General features: G+C 38.1%; 1 protein-coding gene across 4 annotated transcripts in view; it reads right to left on the bottom strand.

The window, feature by feature from the left end:
• Window positions 1–22613, bottom strand: part of TNS2 (tensin 2) — a 1145004-nt gene that overhangs the window by 107281 nt on the left and 1015110 nt on the right. For all 4 annotated transcript variants that reach the window (XM_044083852.1, XM_044083850.1, XM_044083851.1 and 1 more), the window contains 3 exons: window positions 21875–21991; window positions 5848–7434; window positions 2987–3155 (listed from right to left, as the gene is read on the bottom strand). In XM_044083852.1, coding sequence (XP_043939787.1) covers window positions 2987–3155; window positions 5848–7434; window positions 21875–21991 — 1873 coding nt within the window. The remainder of the gene's footprint in view (window positions 1–2986; window positions 3156–5847; window positions 7435–21874; window positions 21992–22613) is intronic.

Genomic DNA, 22613 nt, shown 5'->3' with positions numbered 1-22613 from the left:
ATGTAGGACTACATCCCCAAACAATACAACTATCAGATCAACAGGAATGAGAATTACAATGTAGGACTACATCCCAAACAATACAACTATCAGATCAACAGGAATGAGAATTACAATGTACGACTACACCCCAAACAATACAACTATCAGATCAACAGGAATGAGAATTACAATGTAGGACTACATCCCCAAACCATACAACTATCAGATCAACAGGAATTAGAATTACAATGTAGGACTACATCCCCAAACCATACAACTATCAGATCAACAGGAATGAGAATTACAATGTAGGACTACACCCCCAAACAATACAACTATCAGATCAACAGGAATGAGAATTACAATGTAGGACTACATCCCCAAACAATACAACTATCAGATCAACAGGAATGAGAATTACAATGTAGGACTACACCCCCAAACAATACAACTATCAGATCAACAGGAATGAGAATTACAATGTAGGACTACATCCCCAAACAATACAACTATCAGATCAACAGGAATGAGAATTACAATGTAGGACTACATCCCCAAACAATACAACTATCAGATCAACAGGAATGAGAATTACAATGTAGGACTACATCCCCAAACAATACAACTACCAGATCAACAGGAATGAGAATTACAATGTAGGACTACATCCCAAACAATACAACTATCAGATCAACAGGAATGAGAATTATAATGTACGACTACACCCCAAACAATACAACTATCAGATCAACAGGAATGAGAATTACAATGTAGGACTACACCCCCAAACAATACAACTATCAGATCAACAGGAATGAGAATTACAATGTAGGACTACATCCCCAAACAATACAACTATCAGATCAACAGGAATGAGAATTACAATGTAGGACTACATCCCCAAACAATGCAACTATCAGATCAACAGGAATGAGAATTACAATGTAGGACTACATCCCCAAACAATACAACTATCAGATCAACTGTTATTTTTATCTGCTGCCCTTTAATGAGAATGAGGTTTAAGTTATCAATTCCTTTTCAAGGCAAGTCTTTTTGTCTGTCACAGTACTTGCTCAGATACTCTGCAGTCACATTGTTACTCTTCATTTACAAGCAGAAACATTTGAAAATATTAACATTTGCTATTTTTTCCGACTATTCAGGTATAAGCTCACCAGGCACTTTTTGATGTATGCATTTTTACATTTGCAAATTACTTCAGAATTAAATATTTGTTTTCCCCACTGTGTTGTTACTGAAATAGGGTATTGAAGCACACAACTACACTGCGTTATCAAATGGAAAAAAAAAACAAAGATTTGCAGAAAAACAGTAGACCATGTGACAGATTTTAAAGCAGTTTCTAATTACTGTATGTGATTAAGAAATCTCAAGTTATAGAGGAGCTGATGAAGGGTAGAAGTGAATGGGTGATGCCAGTTTGCCTCCTCAAGGACAAGAGCCAGCTGCAATGTTGGCACCTAATCCCGAAAGACAGTGGTACAAGTGTGCTGGATTTTCCGAGGATATATGTGGCTCTTCCAAGTCACATCCATGAAGCCACCTTCACACTGGATTAAGGCTTCAAATTATGAACATATGCATGACATGAACTGTGAACATAATCCTTCATGAATGCTGTCAGTTTTGCCTGCTTAATTGCATTTATTTATATGTGCTTACTTTGGCAATTGCCTTTTTCAGAATTAAAACAGTTTACACCCACCAAATGATGAATTCAGTATGGCAGCAATTTCTCTTTCTTTTTCTGAACGTACTCTATCAATGTCTGCAGCTATTAACACCTCCAATTATTGTACCATTTCCTTTTTTCACCCTGTGATGCAACCCTTCATAACTATTTGCATGGAATCTACATTCTCATATACCTGCCCACAACTGATCACAATGCACTGCACTATCTCTTCATGAGAAAAAAAAGACTAAAGATCTGCATTAGATATTTTATTTTTTTACAGGTATTATAACCCCTCAGTTTTCCCCTGAAAAACTAGAATGAAAGGGTAAGTACTATGTGCTCATCCAAATAAAATAAAATCTGCAAAGAAAATCCTGACTCCAAACTGAAATGTCAGCACTTGGCACACAAAAATGATCAAAAATGCAAGAGAAAAGTGAGTATCAACTATTGTATTTCTTCTTTAAAACTTTTTTTTTTGTACTGGACAAGCTTCCCACGACCCCCGCACTTAGATATACCAACTCCATGATTGACATACTGCAGAGAAAAGGGAATATTGAGAAATTGCCACCTTGGACTTGCAATATGCAAGTCTATTTCTTTGGCAACTCGCTCTCCATATTTCAGGACTCACTGAACTGGGTCTTGACATTTCAAATGGTTACCAAAAGCTCTTCTGTTCTTTGTAGCCCCTTCAAAATGTAACACATTAAAGACAATTGACCCAAGTGGTAAACACAGTGATGGCATTTTTGTGGAAATATTTATCGTTAGTATCCTTGTTACCCTACTTGGTAAAGATGTTTGTTTGTTCATTTATTTATCCACCAGACTGTAGCTCTACAGTACAGAACTGGTCAAACACCTGATATGACTTTTCGCAGCACCTTCTGTCTGCGATTTGCCCATTATTCAGCAGTCAAAGAAACAAGTGACTTCATCATGTATAAGCTCAGCATTACAAATACAGAGTGCTTTTGCCCTGTTCCTCACTGGGTTTTATGTACTGAGCAACTTTTTCATTCAGATTTTATTTTCCCTTCCACTCTAAATTACCACATCTAGTTTTCTGCTTCTACATTTTACCTAACCTTGAAAGGGTATCGTATTTATTTAATTGCAGATAAACACTCCAATACCTTATCACTACCTAGTTCTTAAACTCATTGTTTTAACCAATGTTTACCTTAGGAATTATTCCAAAAAATAAAACTGTTTTAACCACAATTTAACTTAAGTTTACAGACATTAATTTTCTTATTCCCATTCAGGGCAGTGTTGTTACTGGGTCGTCCATACCTTTCTTGACTTTGTACAGGGCTACTGGTGTGCACTGGGGTAGGTGGTCCAGATATGTCAGAAGGGGTAGTACAAATGACCCGAGCCTCTCGATGGTGTCTGCGCAGACTGCTTTGGGATCCAGGAATCTGCTCCCTCCACGTCACAGACTCCATAGGGCTTGTTACTTCTAAGGGATGAAAAAAAACAGAATACAGGAAACAAAAAACATCTTAGTTATTTAAGAAACAATTTCTTACACTTCTAAATATATTTTATATAAAAAGAAAAAGAAAAAAAAATAACACACTAAAGTCAGAGGTCAACTAACAACCAAGTACATCTAAAACGAAATGAGTTCCTCGTTTATTGCCAGTGCTAATAGTATATATGTTACTATAATGTTTGTACAGGTTTAATACATATGACAAAGGCTCTTTAGGTATCTAGAAGGAAAACAACCAGGGGAAAAAAACAGATCTGGCAGTAATTAAACATTCACAGTGTATTTTTCCTGCTGACTTAACAGTAAATCAGAGTTTATAGTCCATTTTCCCTTTCCGAATTACAAGCTTCCAGGCAATAAATCTTAACTTGTTTTATACTAAACAGTTCACAATGTTAATTAAAACATAAATCCAAATGAATTAGCCCAGCCTTTTTGAAATGAATAGTCTACACATTATCTTAAAGGTAGAGCCCAGACTAAGTGTGTGATACAAAGTGCATCGGATACACTGTCATAAAACATTTGTCTACAGTCTTGATGTGCTTTCAAAACATGATCTGACCTCTTCGGTTGTCACCAAAGCTACTAAAACTCCTATAAACCTACCATAAAAAACTACAGTAAAAGTACATACCGCAGACACACAAACCCACACCCTATCCCACCTAAAAAGAAGTCCCAAAGCTACATTTTTTTAAATGTAGAATAAAAAATAAAGTAAAATGCAGTCCATACCTGCCATTTGTAAAAGCAACTTCACATATTACAATTCAAAATGTACATACGCATCTGTCAAAGAACATTAAGACCCACCTAAATCAAACCCCAGGACCAAACTTCATTCATTTTAGTAAAATGTTAAAAAAGCAATAAAATTAGACTAAAGTTGTTGTTGTGTCTTTCGGCATTTCCCGTTTAGGGTCACCACAGCGGAACTCCGGTCCGCTAATGATTGGCAGTAGATTTTTACGTACCGAGTTGCCGGCTCTGACGCACAACCTTCAACAAAGGTACGCTCATTCACACACGTCTCCACACAGAAGACGCTCTAGCTGAGAATCAAACAGGACAATGTCTTACTGTGAGGCAACAACGCTACCGCAGCACCACTAAAGTGCGGTCTGTAAATAGCCAAACTGGAAATGATATTAGCAGCACAACAGACCTGATTTTGTCTAAAATACCTAATGTGACTAAAGTACAAAGTGAATCACTGCCAAGAAACCACACTACAGTATTGACCATTTTATCAAAAAATGACCTGTAACAAAAAACATTATTAAAATTATCTGGAAAAAGAACAGAAAGACAACCATGTGGAATTCAGATCACAAAAAACTATGCACAATAAATAAAGCTCTATTCACTTGAAATCTAGGCAGTTAAAACAGAATGCTGTAGAGCTGAAAAGTGGAATGGTCAGGCATACAAGGGGTTTATGCTACCATGCCCATTTTGTGTTACAATATAATGTTCTGTCTGACAAAGTCATTTTCATTATCAAAAAGTGCTGGAAGATTTTACTGGAGGGCCCTGTATTATTGTTTTATTGTGGGGAACATGTTAGATCACAGCTATTTGAAATCCCCTCTCAACTTTGCTTAGAAATCCTAACATATATAAGGATGCTGTTCTATTTGCTCTTTTGTTGTTTTGGATTGAAATGCATTAGTTTTCTCTAAATGGTGCATCTGATTTCTTGACTGAGAAGGCTGTATACAGTATTTTATGCTCTGTAAATTATTTTACTATGGGGAAGATGCAGATATTTAACATTAGAATTAAAAGAAACATTTATAAAATTAGAAATTAATCTAATTTTAGACCGGTTGCTCGTTAAAAAAAATATAACATCTAGCCAAACGGCATGAAAGTTATTGTCTGCAAGAAGGTTGGGAATGGTTAAAGATCTAAGTTATGAAACAAGTTCATAGGTTAGTACTAGGCTAACTGCCCTTGTGAGCTATTTTAAGCCTAGCCAATTATCCCTTGTGAGACTCAAACCCTGCACTTTGTGTTTGTAGGGCAAACACCTTACCCATTAGGTCAACCTCCCAAGTCTTATATAAAGAGAGCCTGTTTACATTAAAGTGCTACATACCACTCATTACTGGACTAGGTCAGGAATACAACTGGAATGTCTTTCATGCTTGTAATATTAGAGGCTGATTAGTATTAATTTGTGAAGTTTATTGAATTTACTTATGTATTTTAATAATGTTGTTATTAATTGTTAATGTCGTGAGGTTCTATAAATTAGTCTTGGTTAATCACGGAGCTGCCATGAGAATAAATGTCTGCAATTAGAATAACCCTTCTAAAATTAATATTTTTTACACAGCTGTATGACTGTCATTTATAAAAAATAAATAAGTTTTTGCTTGATACAACCAAATTTTGGCACATCTAGAAATGTACTATAAACATGCATACCACATTTCTGTAGCCCTTTAAGTATCTGATCTTAACAGTGAAACAAACCAACTAGGATCTAGTAATTTCACAACACAAAATGAAAGACAAATTTAATTGTTAATAACAGACAATTAATACATTCCACAATAGTCAATGAACTGGGCAAACATCAAAATGTAGCTTCTCATAACAAGACAATTTTTGAGAACTACCAAAAGTACAATCAGTTATATCTTACCAGGTGAGGAATGTATGACAGATGGCTCCTGGCTGTTATGGAAGTTATGGAATGCTTCATGTGTCCCTCTGTCTTGAGTCTCAAAGCTATTTGCTTTATTTATCACTGGAGAGGCCACATTAACTGGTGATTTAGACCCTGTTTGAGGAGGGTGGTATGCAGATGCACATGTTCGTGTTTCTACTGATGTGCATGGTCCACTATGAGACCTGCCACAGTTATGATTAGTACAAAATGATGGCTGTTGATACTGAGTGGCAGCATAAGTGTATGAGGCATGTGGAGGTGGAGGAGAATAACCAGGACTGTATTTTGGATCATATCTTGAAACATGCACAAAATCGCCACCTTCTTCCAGGCCCTTATGGAGCTGTTCATGTGGCAAGTGTGGAACACTAGTGGGGTATCCATGCTTCATGTGTGGAGGAAGGTTTGTGTGGCCAGAGTGATAATCAAAAGCAGTCATTTCATGGCCTCTTTGGAACTGGTTGTATGATCCCGATGGCATCAGCAATGGCACTGGAGGGTATGCCTGACCATTTCGTATGGACTGGTGTACTGGTTCTTTAACATGACCATGGTGCCACATCTCTGGACGAATGGCTGCTGCATCCCTGTCAAGCCTAAGATTGTAAAAAGCAGCAGCAGTAGAACGGTCCACTTCCTCATGATTTATTTTTGTTTGACAGTCGAGACATGGACAAGAAGGAGTGATCATGCTGGATTCTAGGCTTCTCAGTGGATGGCCTTCTACAATCATCACTTCTCGGTAGTTTGGAGATTTATAGACAAATCCATCTTGGTCCCTAAAGCCATATCCTTGGGTAGGGCTTTTGGGCAGTTCTTGACTGTATGGATATTTAAAGCCAGGAGGACCATGCACAGGATGACCATCAGAGCAGGGCTGTTGACCTCTTTGCTTCTCTAACATACCTTCATGGTGATGAACATTATTCATCTGGTTGTATGAAATGTGATAATGTAACCCCTCATGGGGTATACTGTTCATGTGCGGAGTAGGTCTGTCATAGATTTGCCTCTGCCTGTCTGGTGCAGCATCGGAATTGTAAAAAGTCCCATTTTCCAGCCTTTCAGGACTAGACTGACAGTCAGGGTCTCTACAGGTTTGAGATCTGTAATCCACTCTGCAAGAGCAATTGCGAGTAATGTTCCGCCTCCTTCCAGAGAATGAGGGCAGTGTCCCAGAGCCATCGGTTTCTATCAGATCATCATCGAGAATATCAGTTTCTCGATCATTAGAACCAGTACTGTTGGCTTGTGGGGTTGTTCTGTTGGACTTGGACTGTTGCTCCTGTCTGTAATTTAATCCAAAACCTCCTAATAACCGGTCAAGCTCTTCCTTCTCCGCTGGCGTTGGTGAATGCTTTGTAGGTGGCACACTCTCATCCAACTTTTCAGTCATTGCAGATGAATGGCCCGAATCACTGCTGATGGAAAGAAATCGGCTACCATTATCAGTGACAGGACTACCTGGACTCCCATTACTACTGACAGAGCTAGGACTTCTTTTCTTTTTGACTTTAGCATAAAGACTTCCATCCAAAGGTCCACGGGTATGTAACACATCTAAAAATGAAAAACACAAATTATAGTCCTTGTTTTCTTGGACAGTGTTCAGAATTGCACAGTGGTTCATTTAATTAAAACAAAATGCATAAATATGGCATGCTGCAGACCTAGGTCTAAATCATGCATATCACATAATGAACAACTCCGGACAAGTGACTCTGAAAATAGGCAGCTGTGTTTGGTGGCTGTTACTGGTACAACAAAGAATGATAACTGAAGACAGTTTAGCGGTTTAACATGGGGCTTCAACTCAATATTGAAGCTAAAGATGCTGCAATAAATTACTGAATCAAGGCAAGAAAAGTGTTGAAGTTTTACTTTTTAAACACAGCTAGAATTAAGTGATATCCTGAATTTAACCAGCTCATTTTTTTCCTGCTTAAATGGAAACATCCTGAATTTACTATTTTGTTATGTTTGCAGTGAAATTTGAAGGAATCATAGAAGAAGCTTGGCATATCTACAACTATGCCAGCTGTCCGTATACATGTTTAACAAGCTGTTAATTTCACTTGTCTGACTCTTACCATGTTTTTAAATGGGTAATTTAGAGATTACATCACCTTCACAACATTTTTTAATACTTTGGCAGGATATCTAATTGCATCTACTCCTGTCTTTCTGCCTCCTCTGTCTTTCCCCAGGAATGAAGGCATTTCTTTATTTTATCATCACTCATACTGACTGTGGAAGAATACGTCGCATTCTGGTCCATTTCCCAGCCAGAAAACAAACTGCATGGAAGTAGGCTAGGCCAGTGGACTATTCAAGCAACCCACATTCACAGCATTATTTCCAGTCACATTTTAAATAATGGGATGACCTGCTGGCTGACAATCTGAGACTGAACCATGGTTCCTGAGGGCTGAAATATAGCTGTGATGTGATGAGTTCAAGTAGCTGAACGACTTTCTGTCTTATCCTACACCTGAGCGGTGTTTAGGACTTCAACAAGATATACGACATGACACTTACACCAAACATTATATGCTGCAAATATTAACATCCTTGAAAATACATTTCTTGATTTAAATATGTCACCACTACGTTTTCATTTATTGGCATTTGATTACTAGGAATGGCCAAGTGGGTAAGTGCACAGTTTTTAGAGAAGGCACAGGGAGAAAAGCTCCAAAGTATTACAAAAATGTTTTTAAGAACAGTAATTTTACCATCTTCAAAACTAAAACAAAAACATCTACAATTCATATAATTATACTAAAAGAATAGATATACCTTATGACAATGATTTAACATTTAGTGAAATTTTACCCAGTTAAGAGAAATTAAACTACTACTAAGTACTACAAACTGAAACCGCAATATGAAGGGGAGAAGAAAAACAGGTTTATGGTACATTTAGATAAAAAAAAAAAATAACTGAAGTACAGTCATGAGTGAAGAAAGGGGACTAAGGAAGTGTAAGGTATGAATAGGTACTTGTGCATATTTAAGGCTATACGTTATCCTGGGTTTGAGAAAGAACAGAATCAGATTTTGGCCAGGAAGTCTTTAGAATAGTTTTAAAAGACTGGAGGGAGGGTATTGACAGATGGATGCAAGTAAGGAGATCAAGGCCATAAAATCATGGTACGAGTACAGACCATGCCCAACAGGTTTGACAGGTTTGTGGACAGAGGAGTTTTTGGTCATTGGACCATAATGACAGAGTGGGAACATTGTTGTGTAGAATGGTATTTAGTGCTGGACAATTTTATACGTGGTAAGAAGCTGTGTCTATGTTAGTTGAGTTAGGGACAAACAAAACACCCACGAATTACCACATAAGTGGCAGCCCCCTTAATACAGAAGAGGTAATAAGAGATCTGGGGACCCAGGTAGATAGTAATCTCTCCTTTGACAATCATATTGCCAAAGTAGTTAGGAAATCCTTCTATGTGGCCCATCTAATTACTAAGGGGTTTGCATCTAGAAATAAAGGGTTATAGTGCCCCTCTACTCGTCACTCATCAGACCCATCATAGAGTACAATGACCCATTTGGGATGTACCTCACAAGACACTTCCAACAGCTGGAAAGACCACAAAAGCACCTCACCATGAGGATTACTGGCCTCAAACATATGACCTATGCAGCCCGACTGAAAAAACTCCAGCTGTACTCAGTGGCATATCGCTTACTCAGAGGTGATCTCTGCCTGACTTACAAAGCCATGTCCAACTCAGAATTGATGGACATGCTCCACCTAAAGAAATCCAAGTCACTGCAAGCCACATGCTCTAGTGAGCTAAACCTCACCACAACAATAAATAGAACATGCTGGAGGGATAGATTCCTGTCACAGAGACTCCCCATGCTTTGGAACAAAATTCATAACTACATTAGGCAGAGCCCCTCACTAACACTCTTCAAGAAAAGCCTTGACGAGTGGATGGGTAACAGAAAATACACCCTTGGGATCACTTCATTGGCTCTGCTTGTCAGAGGCTCAGTTAATCAATGGGGTGGCGAAAGTCGGCACACTCTGGTTAGGCTTATAAATGCCCATGGGCAGATAGCCCAGTACCTACCTATGAACCTATGCACTTTTTGGCATTTAGCTTGAGGCCATGATTTTGACACCAGGTATCTGTCTCAATGAGACCCTTCTGAAGGATGTCTGTATCAGCGGGAGAGTCAATTATGGCCCCCAGTTTGCAGTCGTCTGTGAACTTGGTCAGCCATAGTCCTCCTGTGCTTGCCTGTACCTCTGAGTATATACTGAACAGGAGGGGTCCCAGGACTGAGCCCTGGGGGATGCCACTTGTATCTGGTTTAGAGTCAGACCTAGAGCCTGCAAACTCTCACCATGTGGGTTCTATCCGTGAGCCAACTAGCAACCCATCTTGTGATGTAGGGGTTTATGTTCAGGCTGGTGAGCTTGTCTATAATACCAGAATGGGGAATGGTGTCGAAAGCCTTTGCAAGGTCTAGGTAGACTGTGTGGACCTCCTTTCCTTCGTCTAAAGCCTTCGTAACTGTCTCAAAGAAGTCCACCAAGTTTAGGAGGCATGATCTGTCCTTAACAATTTGAATTGCAGTTTTGCCCTTTGTTAGTTGCACATGGATGATCTCTGAGGCATTGTGCTGTGCTGCTTACCTGGAGGTGTGGGTATCCTTGATGAATATGGATACACCCCACCTTTTGTGTTTCGGTCCAGGTTCTGTGGCTGAAAAGTATGGTATGAGTTATAGTCTGGTAGTGCTGGGGTGCTCTCTGGAGCCTTAAACCAGGTTTCTGTTACTGCACAGATATCGATGTTCTCCATACTGAGGAGTGCCTCGAGTGCATGAATTTTGAGGTTTAGACTTCTGGCGTTGAGTAGCATTAACCTCAGTTTTTGGTTACTTGTGCTATTTACAGTGGTGGGTTTGTCTGTTGAGCCTTGCCTAAAAAAGGCACTATGGAGGCGGCAAAAGCCTTGGCCAGTATTTGAAAGCCTAAGGGTGACAGGTGCAAGCCATCTCTTGCGAAGCAATGTGGCTTGTTGAGCATGTCATCCCAGGTGGAGAGATACTGGATCCCCTTTGAATGACACCAGAAACCTAGCCAATTGTTGAAATTGATAATTTTTTTCTTTATACTGTGGCATCATTCTTGGTGATGGGCAAGATGCTACTCAGGGTCAGGGTCATACTGACCTAGGTTACATGATCAAAGAGCTCTTCCATGTCTCTTTTCATGTAGTCCAGGGAGGTACGTCTCAGGTCATTCACACCAACATGGACAATGACAGAGTCACATTTGTACTTGTTCTGGAGCGACCTGAGTGCTTGTGTTATGTGGCAGATCCTGGTGCCCGACAGCAGCTAACTGTAACCTTCTCCTTGTCCAGACTAGTTATTGGAACATCAGTGTGCCTGACTACAGAGTCACCTATTACTACTGTGTTGGGTGTGTTATTTTGCCTTAAGGGCTGTGACTGCGTGGCACACTGATTATGTGAAGTATGTGTTTCATGGTTTGTGATGGGGTGTGGAGGTTGTCCTGATGATGAGCCAGCTGGCTACCCATCTGGTAATGTTGGGGTTAATTCCTAACTGGGAGAGTTTCTCTATAACATCTGAGTGGGAGATTGTGTCAAATCCATTGGCTAGGTCAAGATAGGTGGTATGCACAGTCTTTCCCTCATCCAGGGCCTTGGTGACTTTCAATAAGTCATTAGCCATGTTTAATAGGCATGATCTACCTTTAACAAATCTGAACTGGGTTGTGTCCAGATTTTGGAGATTATCTATGTCTTGTTAATATGGTCCATAATGATTCTTTCCATGGCCTTACAAATGAGGCTAGTCAAGCTTATGGCCCTATAATTCTCAGGGTCGGTTGATGGCCCCCTTTGTGCAGAGGGAGTTACTGTTGCTGTCCTCCATTCTGCTGGAACATAGCCAGTTCTCAGCCTGTGGTTAAAACAGGGATCCAACTGGGTCTGCTAGGTCATGTTTATGTTGTTTACAAAGCAACATAGGACGCTGTCTGGTCCCATTGATGCCGTGTTTTTGGCATTGGAGAGCACTGAGATGACCTGCTCCACTGAGACAACAGGCTGAGGAATGGTGGCAGGTATACTTTGTGGGATGACTGGAGGGGAAGGGGGGTGAAATTTGCTCTAAAGCTATCAGCTAGCAGGCTATTACCTCCGGTTGAGTATGGGTGGTGCCAGTCACAACCAGTTCCGCTGACAGCTGGGTATTCCCTTTTAGACTTCAGACATAGTTAAGGAATGCCATGTGATTATCCATAGCTATGGAGGATATTTTTGCTTTATAATTAGCCATGGAGGACTTGACAAGATCTCTAATTTGTTTGTTTACGATAGAGAGGGATTTCTTCTAGTGCTGAGCCAGTTTTTTCTTGTTCTTGGACATTAGTTTCTTTCTCTTGTTGTACAGCCTATTTAAACTAGGGGTTCACCATGGTGGAAAGAATTTATAAAGGCACTAAAAACAAGGTAAGCTGATTAATAAGCCCGCCAGCCAATAAAACTACATGCAGAACTCTCAAGTGTTTTCCCAAAAAAACAAACCAGGCTACCTCACAGTGCACCAGATGGAAAATCCACTGACCTCCTAATGTAAAAACAAGTGCTTGCTATAGTATAAAACTACAATACTTTACCCAACAGCTAGCTAGATAATGAATTTACAGCAAGTAAATCAATAGAGCAAAGACAAGCAGAATGCACTTTTTCAGTATAAGCACAAGGAAAGGCAAATAAATAATTCAAGATATCAACAGCAGTATAGAAAGGCAGGAGCTTATTAAACTCAATTTATAGTAGGGGCGAGCAGCTTAAAAACACCAGATTTAAAAAGCAGATCAACGAAAGGGGGGGGGGGGGGGCAAAAGCTAGCAGGGAAGGTTATAGTTTATGCAAGTTTGAAATCTTTTCAGAAAAAGACAATGGCCCAGAAATTCACTGTGTATTTAAGTATCAGTCAAACAATTGAACCAATGAAAAAAGATGTGAAATATGCAGCCTAGCTAATTTAAATGTCTGTAACATAGAACAAAAACACCAGGCCAAGCAGATTTCTTAAAAAAGAAACAAAATGGAGCAGGTAAATCAGAAAGCAGCTTTATCACACACAGAAAAGAAAATATAGATTTACTTTCCTTACCCAGCAGGGTATCACTAACAGTGCTTTAGTTTATGCAGGCTTGAAATCTTTTGAGAAAAAAAGATGAAGGCCCAGAAATTCACTGTGTATTTAAGTATCACTCAAACAATTTAACCAATGAAAAACATGTGAAATGTGCAGTCTAGCTAATTTAAGTGCATGTCTCTCACATAGAACAAAAACACCAGTCCAGGCAGATTTCTTAAAACAGAAAACAAAATGGACCAGGTAAAACAGAAAGCAGCTTTATCACTCACAGACAAGAAAATATAAGTTTACTTTCCTCACCCAGCAGGGAATACTGAGTACATTTTTGGAGATGTGCCAGGTTGATCTGCATATTGTTTAAAGTGGCCAGTTGTGTGGATATGTGGAGGGTATTGGAGAAAATGTTAAAGAGGAAGGGACCAAGGATAGAGCCTTGTGGTATACCAGTGATGAATGCGAGATACTGAGGTAGGGTGGAGTGCCATTCTACTGATGGATACCTACTGGACAAGTAACTTTTGAACTACAGATGGGTGGGTTGAGACAGACCTAGTGAGGACATTTGAAGTAGAAATTTGCTATGACAAACTGTGTTGAATGCTTTAGATAAGTGTAGAAGTAAGGTGAGGACTAGTTTGCCATTATCTCTAGTTTTAGTGACAGTACCTATAAAGGTTAGAAGTGCAATGCTAGTAGTAAGGGAGGGACAGAAGCCATGTTGTTTGGGGAATAGGAGTTCTTCCTGCAAGGTACAGTTTAGCAATGTTTCTGAATACATTTTTTCAAGTATTTTGGAAAGGGGGAGAAGATTGCTACATGTCTAAGGTTAATGATGTCTGTTGAATTTCCTCATTAGTGTAGACAGATGATGTAGGATTTTTTTTCCCAAAGAGTGGATCTATTAAGATGTTTCATCTAACTGCCTTGTGGGTACAACTTGTAATAACCGTTATACCCACCATGCAGACTTTATTTTTATTAAGTAAATATCTGACAGTGCTCACCGAACATGTTTATCACAGTTCTATATTCAGCCATTTGTCTCAAATAGGCATGTAGTCCACTAGTTCAAAGCAAGTCTAAGCAAAACACATTCTATTTCTGGTAATTATTTGTCAGTCTTGCATTTTCAAGGTTTTCTCAGTTCTTAGTTTAGTTGCCTGCTGTATAAAATGTTCTACACGTCACTGGGTCTAAGACTTTTCCAAAGCCATAGAAAAATAGTCGCATATATCATAGGTAAGAAGTTAATGTTGTACTTAGTTGCAGTTCAGTCCCACTATGGATACTTGTTCCACAATTTTTCTTCCCACAAAAACATCCCATGGGAAAAAGATACAATCCACCTGTTCAAACTGCTGAGAAGCACAGAGATCATCCTAATCAGGCAACAGACCAAACCAACCAGTACCACAACGGGAGATATTCTAAAACATTTTCCATTAATTCTTGCTCTCCTCTTTAGCACTGTAGCCAACTTCCAGCTAGATCCACAGCAGGTCCCTAGCATGAATTGGATTTCAGAAGTAGCTCTCGTCATTTTATAAAACCTAGACTGAGCTATAATTTCCCTCCCAACAACCCAACCTTTTCCCTCATTCAAGCATTCCAAAGAAATACTAACTGGTTCTTTTTTAATTATAATTCTGTACATATGCTATCAGAGATGAAATTTTACACAAATATATACATTTTTTTCTATAGAAACATTGTACTCCATTTCCCTAAGCGTTCTGTCCATTTCTCTATCTGTATCGACTTAAAATGGTGACTCTGCCAATATTTTGCACGTTTTCTGTTAAATAAGGTTGTAAAGAACTGCTAAAATACCAGCACTCCCTAACATTACCAAAAATCAGCAGTACCGTGCAAGATGCATTTGAAAAATAACCTTTTTTTTATGAGGTATCTGCCATTTTGATTGAAAAGAAAAGTGATATCTATTTTAAATGTTCATGTGCAGTCACCAAATGCCAACTGAATCTGTTCTCATACTTCTGGGAAATTTTCTGCTGTTTATACTAGGACTTACTTTCCATTTAAATACCACTGACTAAAATTACTAAAGGAAAAATAGGAACTGAACTCATGACCTTCGGCATTTAAAACAGATGTAATACCACTTACACTACTGCACAGGCTATATAAAGTTCACATTAGCAGGCATGTTAGTACTAGGTATACACTATAAATGTTATTCACCTCTCCTTTGTTGTAATCTCCAGGAACTTTTTTTTTAATTATTGAAAGGATGTAGAAAACAAGTTGTTTATGTAAACTAAGGCCCCAAACCCAGACAAAATCAAATTATAAACATACATCAAACTCTGACAGTAAAAGAAAACTGGGTTTTGGACTCACTATTACAGAGTTTAAAAGAAGATTTAAACAGCTGAAATATTCAGTCTACTCAGTATGAAATCTATTCCTTACATACTACTATATTTTTTAATAAATATAACCTTTAGTACATAAACAACTAATTTCATCAACTGTATTAATATAAAAAACACCAGAAAAAATTAAAAAAGTGAAAAAAGGCACTTAATTTTCCACAAATCACATTACTATGTCTGTGATTATTTATAGGTTTCCCTCTACATCTATAAATAATTCTCAGGTTGCAAATAAATCCATATCCTGAATTGTTCTGAATTGTTGAAGCCACTTAACCGTTAGCTGTGAAACAAGGGACAGCTGAGCAGTGAAAATATTACAGGAGAGACATTTTATCTCAGATTGTAAACAGCACATACCAGATCCACTCCTTAAAGTCCATGGGCTTAAAATAATACTAACTGGAAAGTCAGGCCTTCAAAGGCCTCTTCTGTGACTTTCTTAAATTAAAGAGCAAAGTGGCATGGCCAGGGACAGAGAGAGAGAGAGGGAATAATTTCTGATGCACTCAATGAACATGTATGCTGTTCTATAATCAATACTTTGTCAAATTGTATACAGGTTTGATGACAGTGACAAGGTAGCAAATAAAAAAAAATGTACCCCATTTTCAAGCATCTTCTGTGGCTGGACTAATGTATGGGTCAGTCTGGTACCAGTCACCAGTCTCTTTTATGACAGCAATTCCCTGATTACACAAACACACACACACATATGTATGTATATATATATATATATATATATATATATATATATATATATATATATATATATATACACACACATACATACACACACACACATGTGTGTTTACATACATACATACAAATATTTCAAGCAGGGGCATAAATGCCCTTCTAGCTTGCCAATATAGCAAAACACCTGTTCCCATAATAAATGTCCAGGCTGCTCTTAAAAAATATCTAAACTAGTACTTGCTTTAGTGTAATTTGGTAGTCTGTTCCATGCATCAGCTCCTTTGTCAGAGAACCAATTAGTGCACTTCTCATTCCTATAGAATCTTCTAATTAGATTGTCTGATGATTCTCTAGTACTTTTTGATAACCCCAAACATTCCCAGAGGTAGTTGTCTCTAAATGTCCTATATACCTGAATAAGATCTCCTCTTAGATATCTGTAAGAGACACTGTTCAAGTTCAGATATTTTAGTCTTTCATAATAACTTAGATTTTTCACATCCACTGATGCCCTTGGTATATTTCCGGTGTAATCTTTCCAGTTTACTCATGCTTGTCTTCTACATAGGATTTCCATATTGTTATTCCATACTCAAGTTTGGGTCTAATGTAACTAACAAACAATGACTTTATTATTTTTAATTTCCTAATCTTTTTATACAACTTATAGTTCTATAACTGGCATTAACCAATTGGTTGATATGATTACAAAAACTCATAGCTGACTCTACCCATATACCCAGGTCCTTAAATGAGTCTACAGTTTCAATCACTGTGTACTGTATTAAATATTCACCTTTCAGTTTATGTCTCCCAAATCTCATACGCTTAGTTTTTGATGCATTTATCAGCATATTATTCTCCTGTGCCCAAATGGTCGATTTAGTCAAGCTATTTTGCAGACATGCCTTATCTGTAACACTTGTAATCATTTTACCCAATTTCAGCTCGTCTATGTATAGACTGTATAACACCTCAGTTGAAAAAGTTAGGTCTGAAAGATAAAATCTAAACAATTAAGGGCCTAGGACAGAGCCCTGTGGGACACCCTGACTATAACCGAGGATTTCACCTGTCCAGTTGCTGTATGATACTTGTCATGTCCTATTTGTAAGCCATGCAGCTATCCATCTTATCAAGAGTATATCAATACCTAGTTGTACTAATTTATTGATCAGTGTTTTGTGTATGACTTTGCCAAATGCTGAAGTTAAATCTATATAAATCACATCACAGCACAATTTTTCATTCATAGTTGTTATTATATTGTTATAGAACATCATGCTACAAGGTGGTAATAGATCTATTTTCAACATATGCATGTTGATATATGGTTTCAAGTCCCAACCTATCCAGTTTTGACAATAACTTATCCAGTATTACCTTCTCCATTATTTTTCCACAACATGAAAGTAGACTTAAGGGTCTATATGATTCTGGGTTTGTCCTACTCCCCTTTCCCTTAAAGACAGGTTTAATAAGTGCAGGTCTCCAATCCTGATGAATCACCCCATATTTATATGACCTAGTGAATAACAGATATAATGGCAGTGTACATTTGTGCACGTGTTTGTATGTGTATGCACATGCAATTAGAGGCTAAGATCACACAAACTCAGAGAAGATTGAGTAAGTGATGGAAATGCAACACTCGCCTTTCTGTCTTCTCCCGGTGTTGTCACCACGACAGGATACCGGTAATCTTTCAAGTTCAATGCTCTGAGCATCAATGAATTGCCAAGTGATGGCACAATGCATAATGTGTTCAAAGCTCTTCTACTCTCTGAGCTGAAGCAACTCAGTAGACATCAATACAAGATGCACTGCAAAGGCCACTTAACAGAGGGACACATCTGCCACACGTGTGTCACCATAGGCAGGGCAGCAGAAAGAAAACTAATTGGTGGCTTGTAAATGCAGAGTGTGGATGCATGCTACAATAAAAGAAACTTACATAGATGCTTTAAATACACAAGTACAGTTTAACAACGGACTTTTATTAATTAAAAAAAATGTATTTTCATTCTTTTCAACATGTAGTAACAATGAAAAATAGTGGCTGCACTTTCAAATATCTTCTGCAGCTGGACTAATGTGTGCTTCAGTTTGGCTACCCATCTCTTTGGTGAAATATATTGACATTTACTCCCTCAGTGGAATCTAGCAGTTCTCTTCAAAGCGAGGTTAAAATCTTTACACTGTATAACAACACGGAAGTAGCATAGCTACAATAGCAAAAGTGACTCTATTCACAAATAAATGCTTAAAAAATAGGTATTAATAGCAGTATCAAACAATGTACAAAGTCAAAAAACTACAGGTCGCACTAAAAGTGAATGGCAGAAGTGGGCAAATTCATCTCACAGCCAGGGTTGCAAGAAAAGGAGCGGGGATTGTTTTCCAGTTTAGAATTTTACATTTGGGTGAAAATAAATGCCATAGTCATTTTCAGAGGTAAAAGGGAGTTTCAGGCACGAGAGGCAATGCAAATAAAAAGTAGCATAAGTTTTGAAGGAAAAAGTGAATTTATCTGAAATGATGAAGTGGGATAGTAATTATGATCTAACAAAGAAGCATAGGCTCATACAGGTGTTCTAGTTCAGGGGAGGAGAAAGTAGAAGTTTAATTCAGAAGGCATAGGGCTCAACCTCTTAAGAGGGCAATGTGGAATACAGACCCTAGCAATGTGTGACAAATGGTCAAAATGTGGAACACCTTATTTTTGCATTGCATGAAAATGCACCCGTTCCAATGGGTCTGGCTGAAGTGAGCTTTCTGACAGAACTATGAAGTTAGGGAATCCTGTACATTTGAGATAAGTGTAATTTAACTGAGGTTTGCTTCATTCTACATTTTCTTTACAATACTGCATAAAAGTACTCTCATTTCATTTCACTGAAAAGCCCATAATTCATGTACAAAGTTAATTATGAACCACTCTACTTGGCCAAAACTGAGACTGCAGTGCAATTACGAACTGCACTGTAATTCCCTTAGCAAGTTACTGGAGCATAAAAATCTACCTACAATTGCTACATAAGCAGATCGCTGACAATGGCATTACTGATTGGTTATATGTCTTAAAAAGGAAGCTGCATCTTACTCAAGGTTAAAAACCACAGCCAAGAACATTTACTTAAACAGACAATTCACACTCAGACTACCCCGATAATCAAATGTCAATAAATAAATTGGCAGAAATCACTGATAAAATGCAACACACTCAATGGAAATGGATACATAACTGTATTCAAGTGCAACTATTAAATTTAAAAAAAGGCCATCAGCTTTTATACTTGTTTTCATTTGACATATTTCATAGTAATCCAGTAAAAAGAAAGCGCCACTGTTTTTTCAGAGATGTCCTTAATCGTTATAAAATAATGCAGAAATAAACCACCTGGTTTGTTCTGTCTAGGCTGTAAGATAGTGATGCAGTGCACTCTTAGGAGCAAGACAGACTGAAAAAAAAACAAGTCATGCCTAGGTAACTGAAAGTTAGGGACCTAGGTTTTTGAGTCCCTTACTACAGAGACTAAATGGCCGAAAATCTGGACTTGCATAATGCAAATCTGAGATTGCCATCCCTCAGAATTTTCTCTTTGGTATGTTGATCTCGGGAGATGGCATATACAAGTTGCACCTCACACTGGGAGGGTGTGCTACAAAACGTTTACAGTGCTCTTTGATATTCCTCCCTTTCTCCTGCATTTTTTTTTGCATGTTGGAACTCGAAATGTTGAGTCTTGACATTTCAATAGGAAATGTCATGTCAGTATAGCAGTCACCTTCCTTCCTTCATACTTATTCACTACTGTCTAAACACTACATTCAAAAGAGCTTTAAAAATCAGTAAATTTGTTTTCAAATCTGTTACCAGAAACACCACCGCATGACTCTTGCTAAACTGCCACATACAATAATGGTTCTTTTACAGTGCATTTACCACCATTACAACTCTACTAGAAAGGTTGGTATAATGAAGAAAATGCAGTATTAAACAAACATTACTGTATTGTTAATATATGTTAACATGAAAGTCCCTAATTTACCTCATATTGTTTGCCCTTTCCCTCAAAAATCATACTCCCTTATTATTCAGAAAATTTATGTTGATGTAAAACCTGTCATTCTATTAACTTTTAGCATCCATGACTCTTCCTCCTATTTTTGTGAAATTTTTGTTTTTGTGGTAAATCATGGAATACTACAATTAGTCAATAATGACAGTATTAGAGTATTATATTTCTTCTTGTTTAGAAAATGCATGTCAATGCAACACAAGTTGTTGTTGTCTATTAACTGCAGTGGCACAAAAAACATTAACAGCACACAACTGGCTGCATTCTGTGCCTCCTCATTAGTTCCATTTGCCTCACGAGCAGTAATTTGATTGGCTCATATGCCACAATGCTGATTGGCTGTAATTGTGGTATATGAGCCAATCAAAAATCACAAAGTAGAGCCACTTTTGCTCAGCACAGAACAGCAGAACAGTGGGTTAAATCCAGCTGAAATGTGCAGTGTGCCTCACAATCTGGAGAACTTGGCTGCTCAGTCAAAAGGGGCTGAGGCTGCTGAGAAAAAAATAACATTTATAACAATAATACCGAAAAGATGTACGGAAGACTGATAATCAAATTCTGCCCTGTTTGTTGCAACCTTTTGACACATTTCTGCAAAGGGTTCACACACTTCAACAATGATGATTCACAAATGCTTTGAAATTTTGCTGCACATGTTAAAGAATGCATTTTAAACGGCTGCATATTGTTCACCTCATCTTTAGTATGCTTTTATACAAATGATGACCATAACAACACAAATGTCCCAGCAGTGTACCAGTTGTCCATAATTACGGCATAATTTGCTGTTTGTCAACCAGATCACTGTGACAGTAAGAAGGTAGCTGAAGGGTCCTAAGTGCTGCACAGACCTCAAAAAACTGTCTTCTTCCATATACTCTGCTCATCTGTCTCCCACATAAATTACTTGTTAACAAGCAAGACACCATGGTGTGTTTAATTCAACAAACCACCATTCTAGGAATGTACAGGACAAGAACTGAAAAACAGTCATATTACGAAAATGAAATCTGTCACCAAACCTTTCAAACATCACCGACTTTCCGAAACCCATGCAATGACTTCCACACAGGACAATGACACAAAGGAAAACTTTGTCTAACAGTGACTATACCACAAAAACTGGAGCAAATTAAATCATACTGCAACTGAGAGCTAGTTGTGAAGGTCAACACTGTCACTATGTTATGTGCCTAAGATGATCAAAATCTCATTTATAATATGGTCCTTCTTGCGTATGCCTATGACTGATTCTGGATATGGTCAGAGAGGTTATATAAATGCAAACCACACTTTCCTTCAGTCATCAGCTTCCAAGTTACAACCTGTGCAGTTTCACACAACTACCTTAAGGTCATACTGGAAGTTTACAACTCTATCCTCCCTCCAAGACACAAACATGATGACTAGTAAACGTAAGCTTACACTAAACATACAAATGCCACTATTTCAAAGGGTTATGCTGAACCTCAGCATAGCAGGATGGTAAAATAGAAAAAAACAATGTTAAACTATTGGATTCTTGTGGTGTTTGGTTCTTTTCAGTATGTTTTGAAGGAGGCCAGAGATAATAAAAGGAACATTTATTTAATTTATTTATTTTTTGCTACAAGCTTACATGAAAAGGAGAGACATATAAGGACATACCTTCCAAGCTGTCTTCATGATGCAGGTTGAAATTCTCGTAGGAGTCCCATCGGACTGTGGGATCTGAGGTGTTGTAGTCCACAGAGATGCTGGGTTCATTTCTCAAGCTCTCCCACCCTATACAATAGGAGAAAGTTAAATTACTGGAAAATGTTATTAAGCAGCAGGAATTTCAATCCCTTCCAAATTAACCACAGAACTTAAGAAATATTTTGCTAAAATAATCAAGCAGATTCTAGGTTGCCTCCTGCCTTGTATAGAAGCCTATATTCAAAGACAGGGGATGCTAAAGAGTATGGACTTTAACCTAGCTGTGGTACAGAACAGCCTATCTGTTGTTAGGTAAGAGAGTTATCTTCAGTAATACAACAACTACCCGTTCAAACCAAGGATATGACTAATCACCATCAACTGATCTGCAGACATCAACAAACAGGTGTTGGTAAACAGGAAAAAACAGAAAACAAAAATACTGTTTTTTACTGGAGGCAAAACACACACAAACAAGCAAGAGAAAACACATATACCACTGTGGGGGATTCCCCTCCATGCATCCTCAAAATTTATAGTTTTAACTCAAGGTCACTTTGTTAGTAAAAGTGAAATTCCTGAACATAGCAACCTTGCTCAATAACATGACATGTTTAAAATTGCAGATGTTTTTGACTACACATGAACTGACTGATTCAGTGTTAAAATCACCTTCAACAAATAGGTATATATCCTCACATCAGTCCTG

The sequence above is a fragment of the Protopterus annectens genome, chromosome 9.part0 (genome assembly GCF_019279795.1).
Source record: "Protopterus annectens isolate FY-2018-M chromosome 9.part0, PAN1.0, whole genome shotgun sequence".
Taxonomy (NCBI): domain Eukaryota; kingdom Metazoa; phylum Chordata; order Ceratodontiformes; family Protopteridae; genus Protopterus; species Protopterus annectens.
Note: the sequence above shows the minus strand (reverse complement) of the source record. Positions and strands in the feature narration are given on the sequence as shown.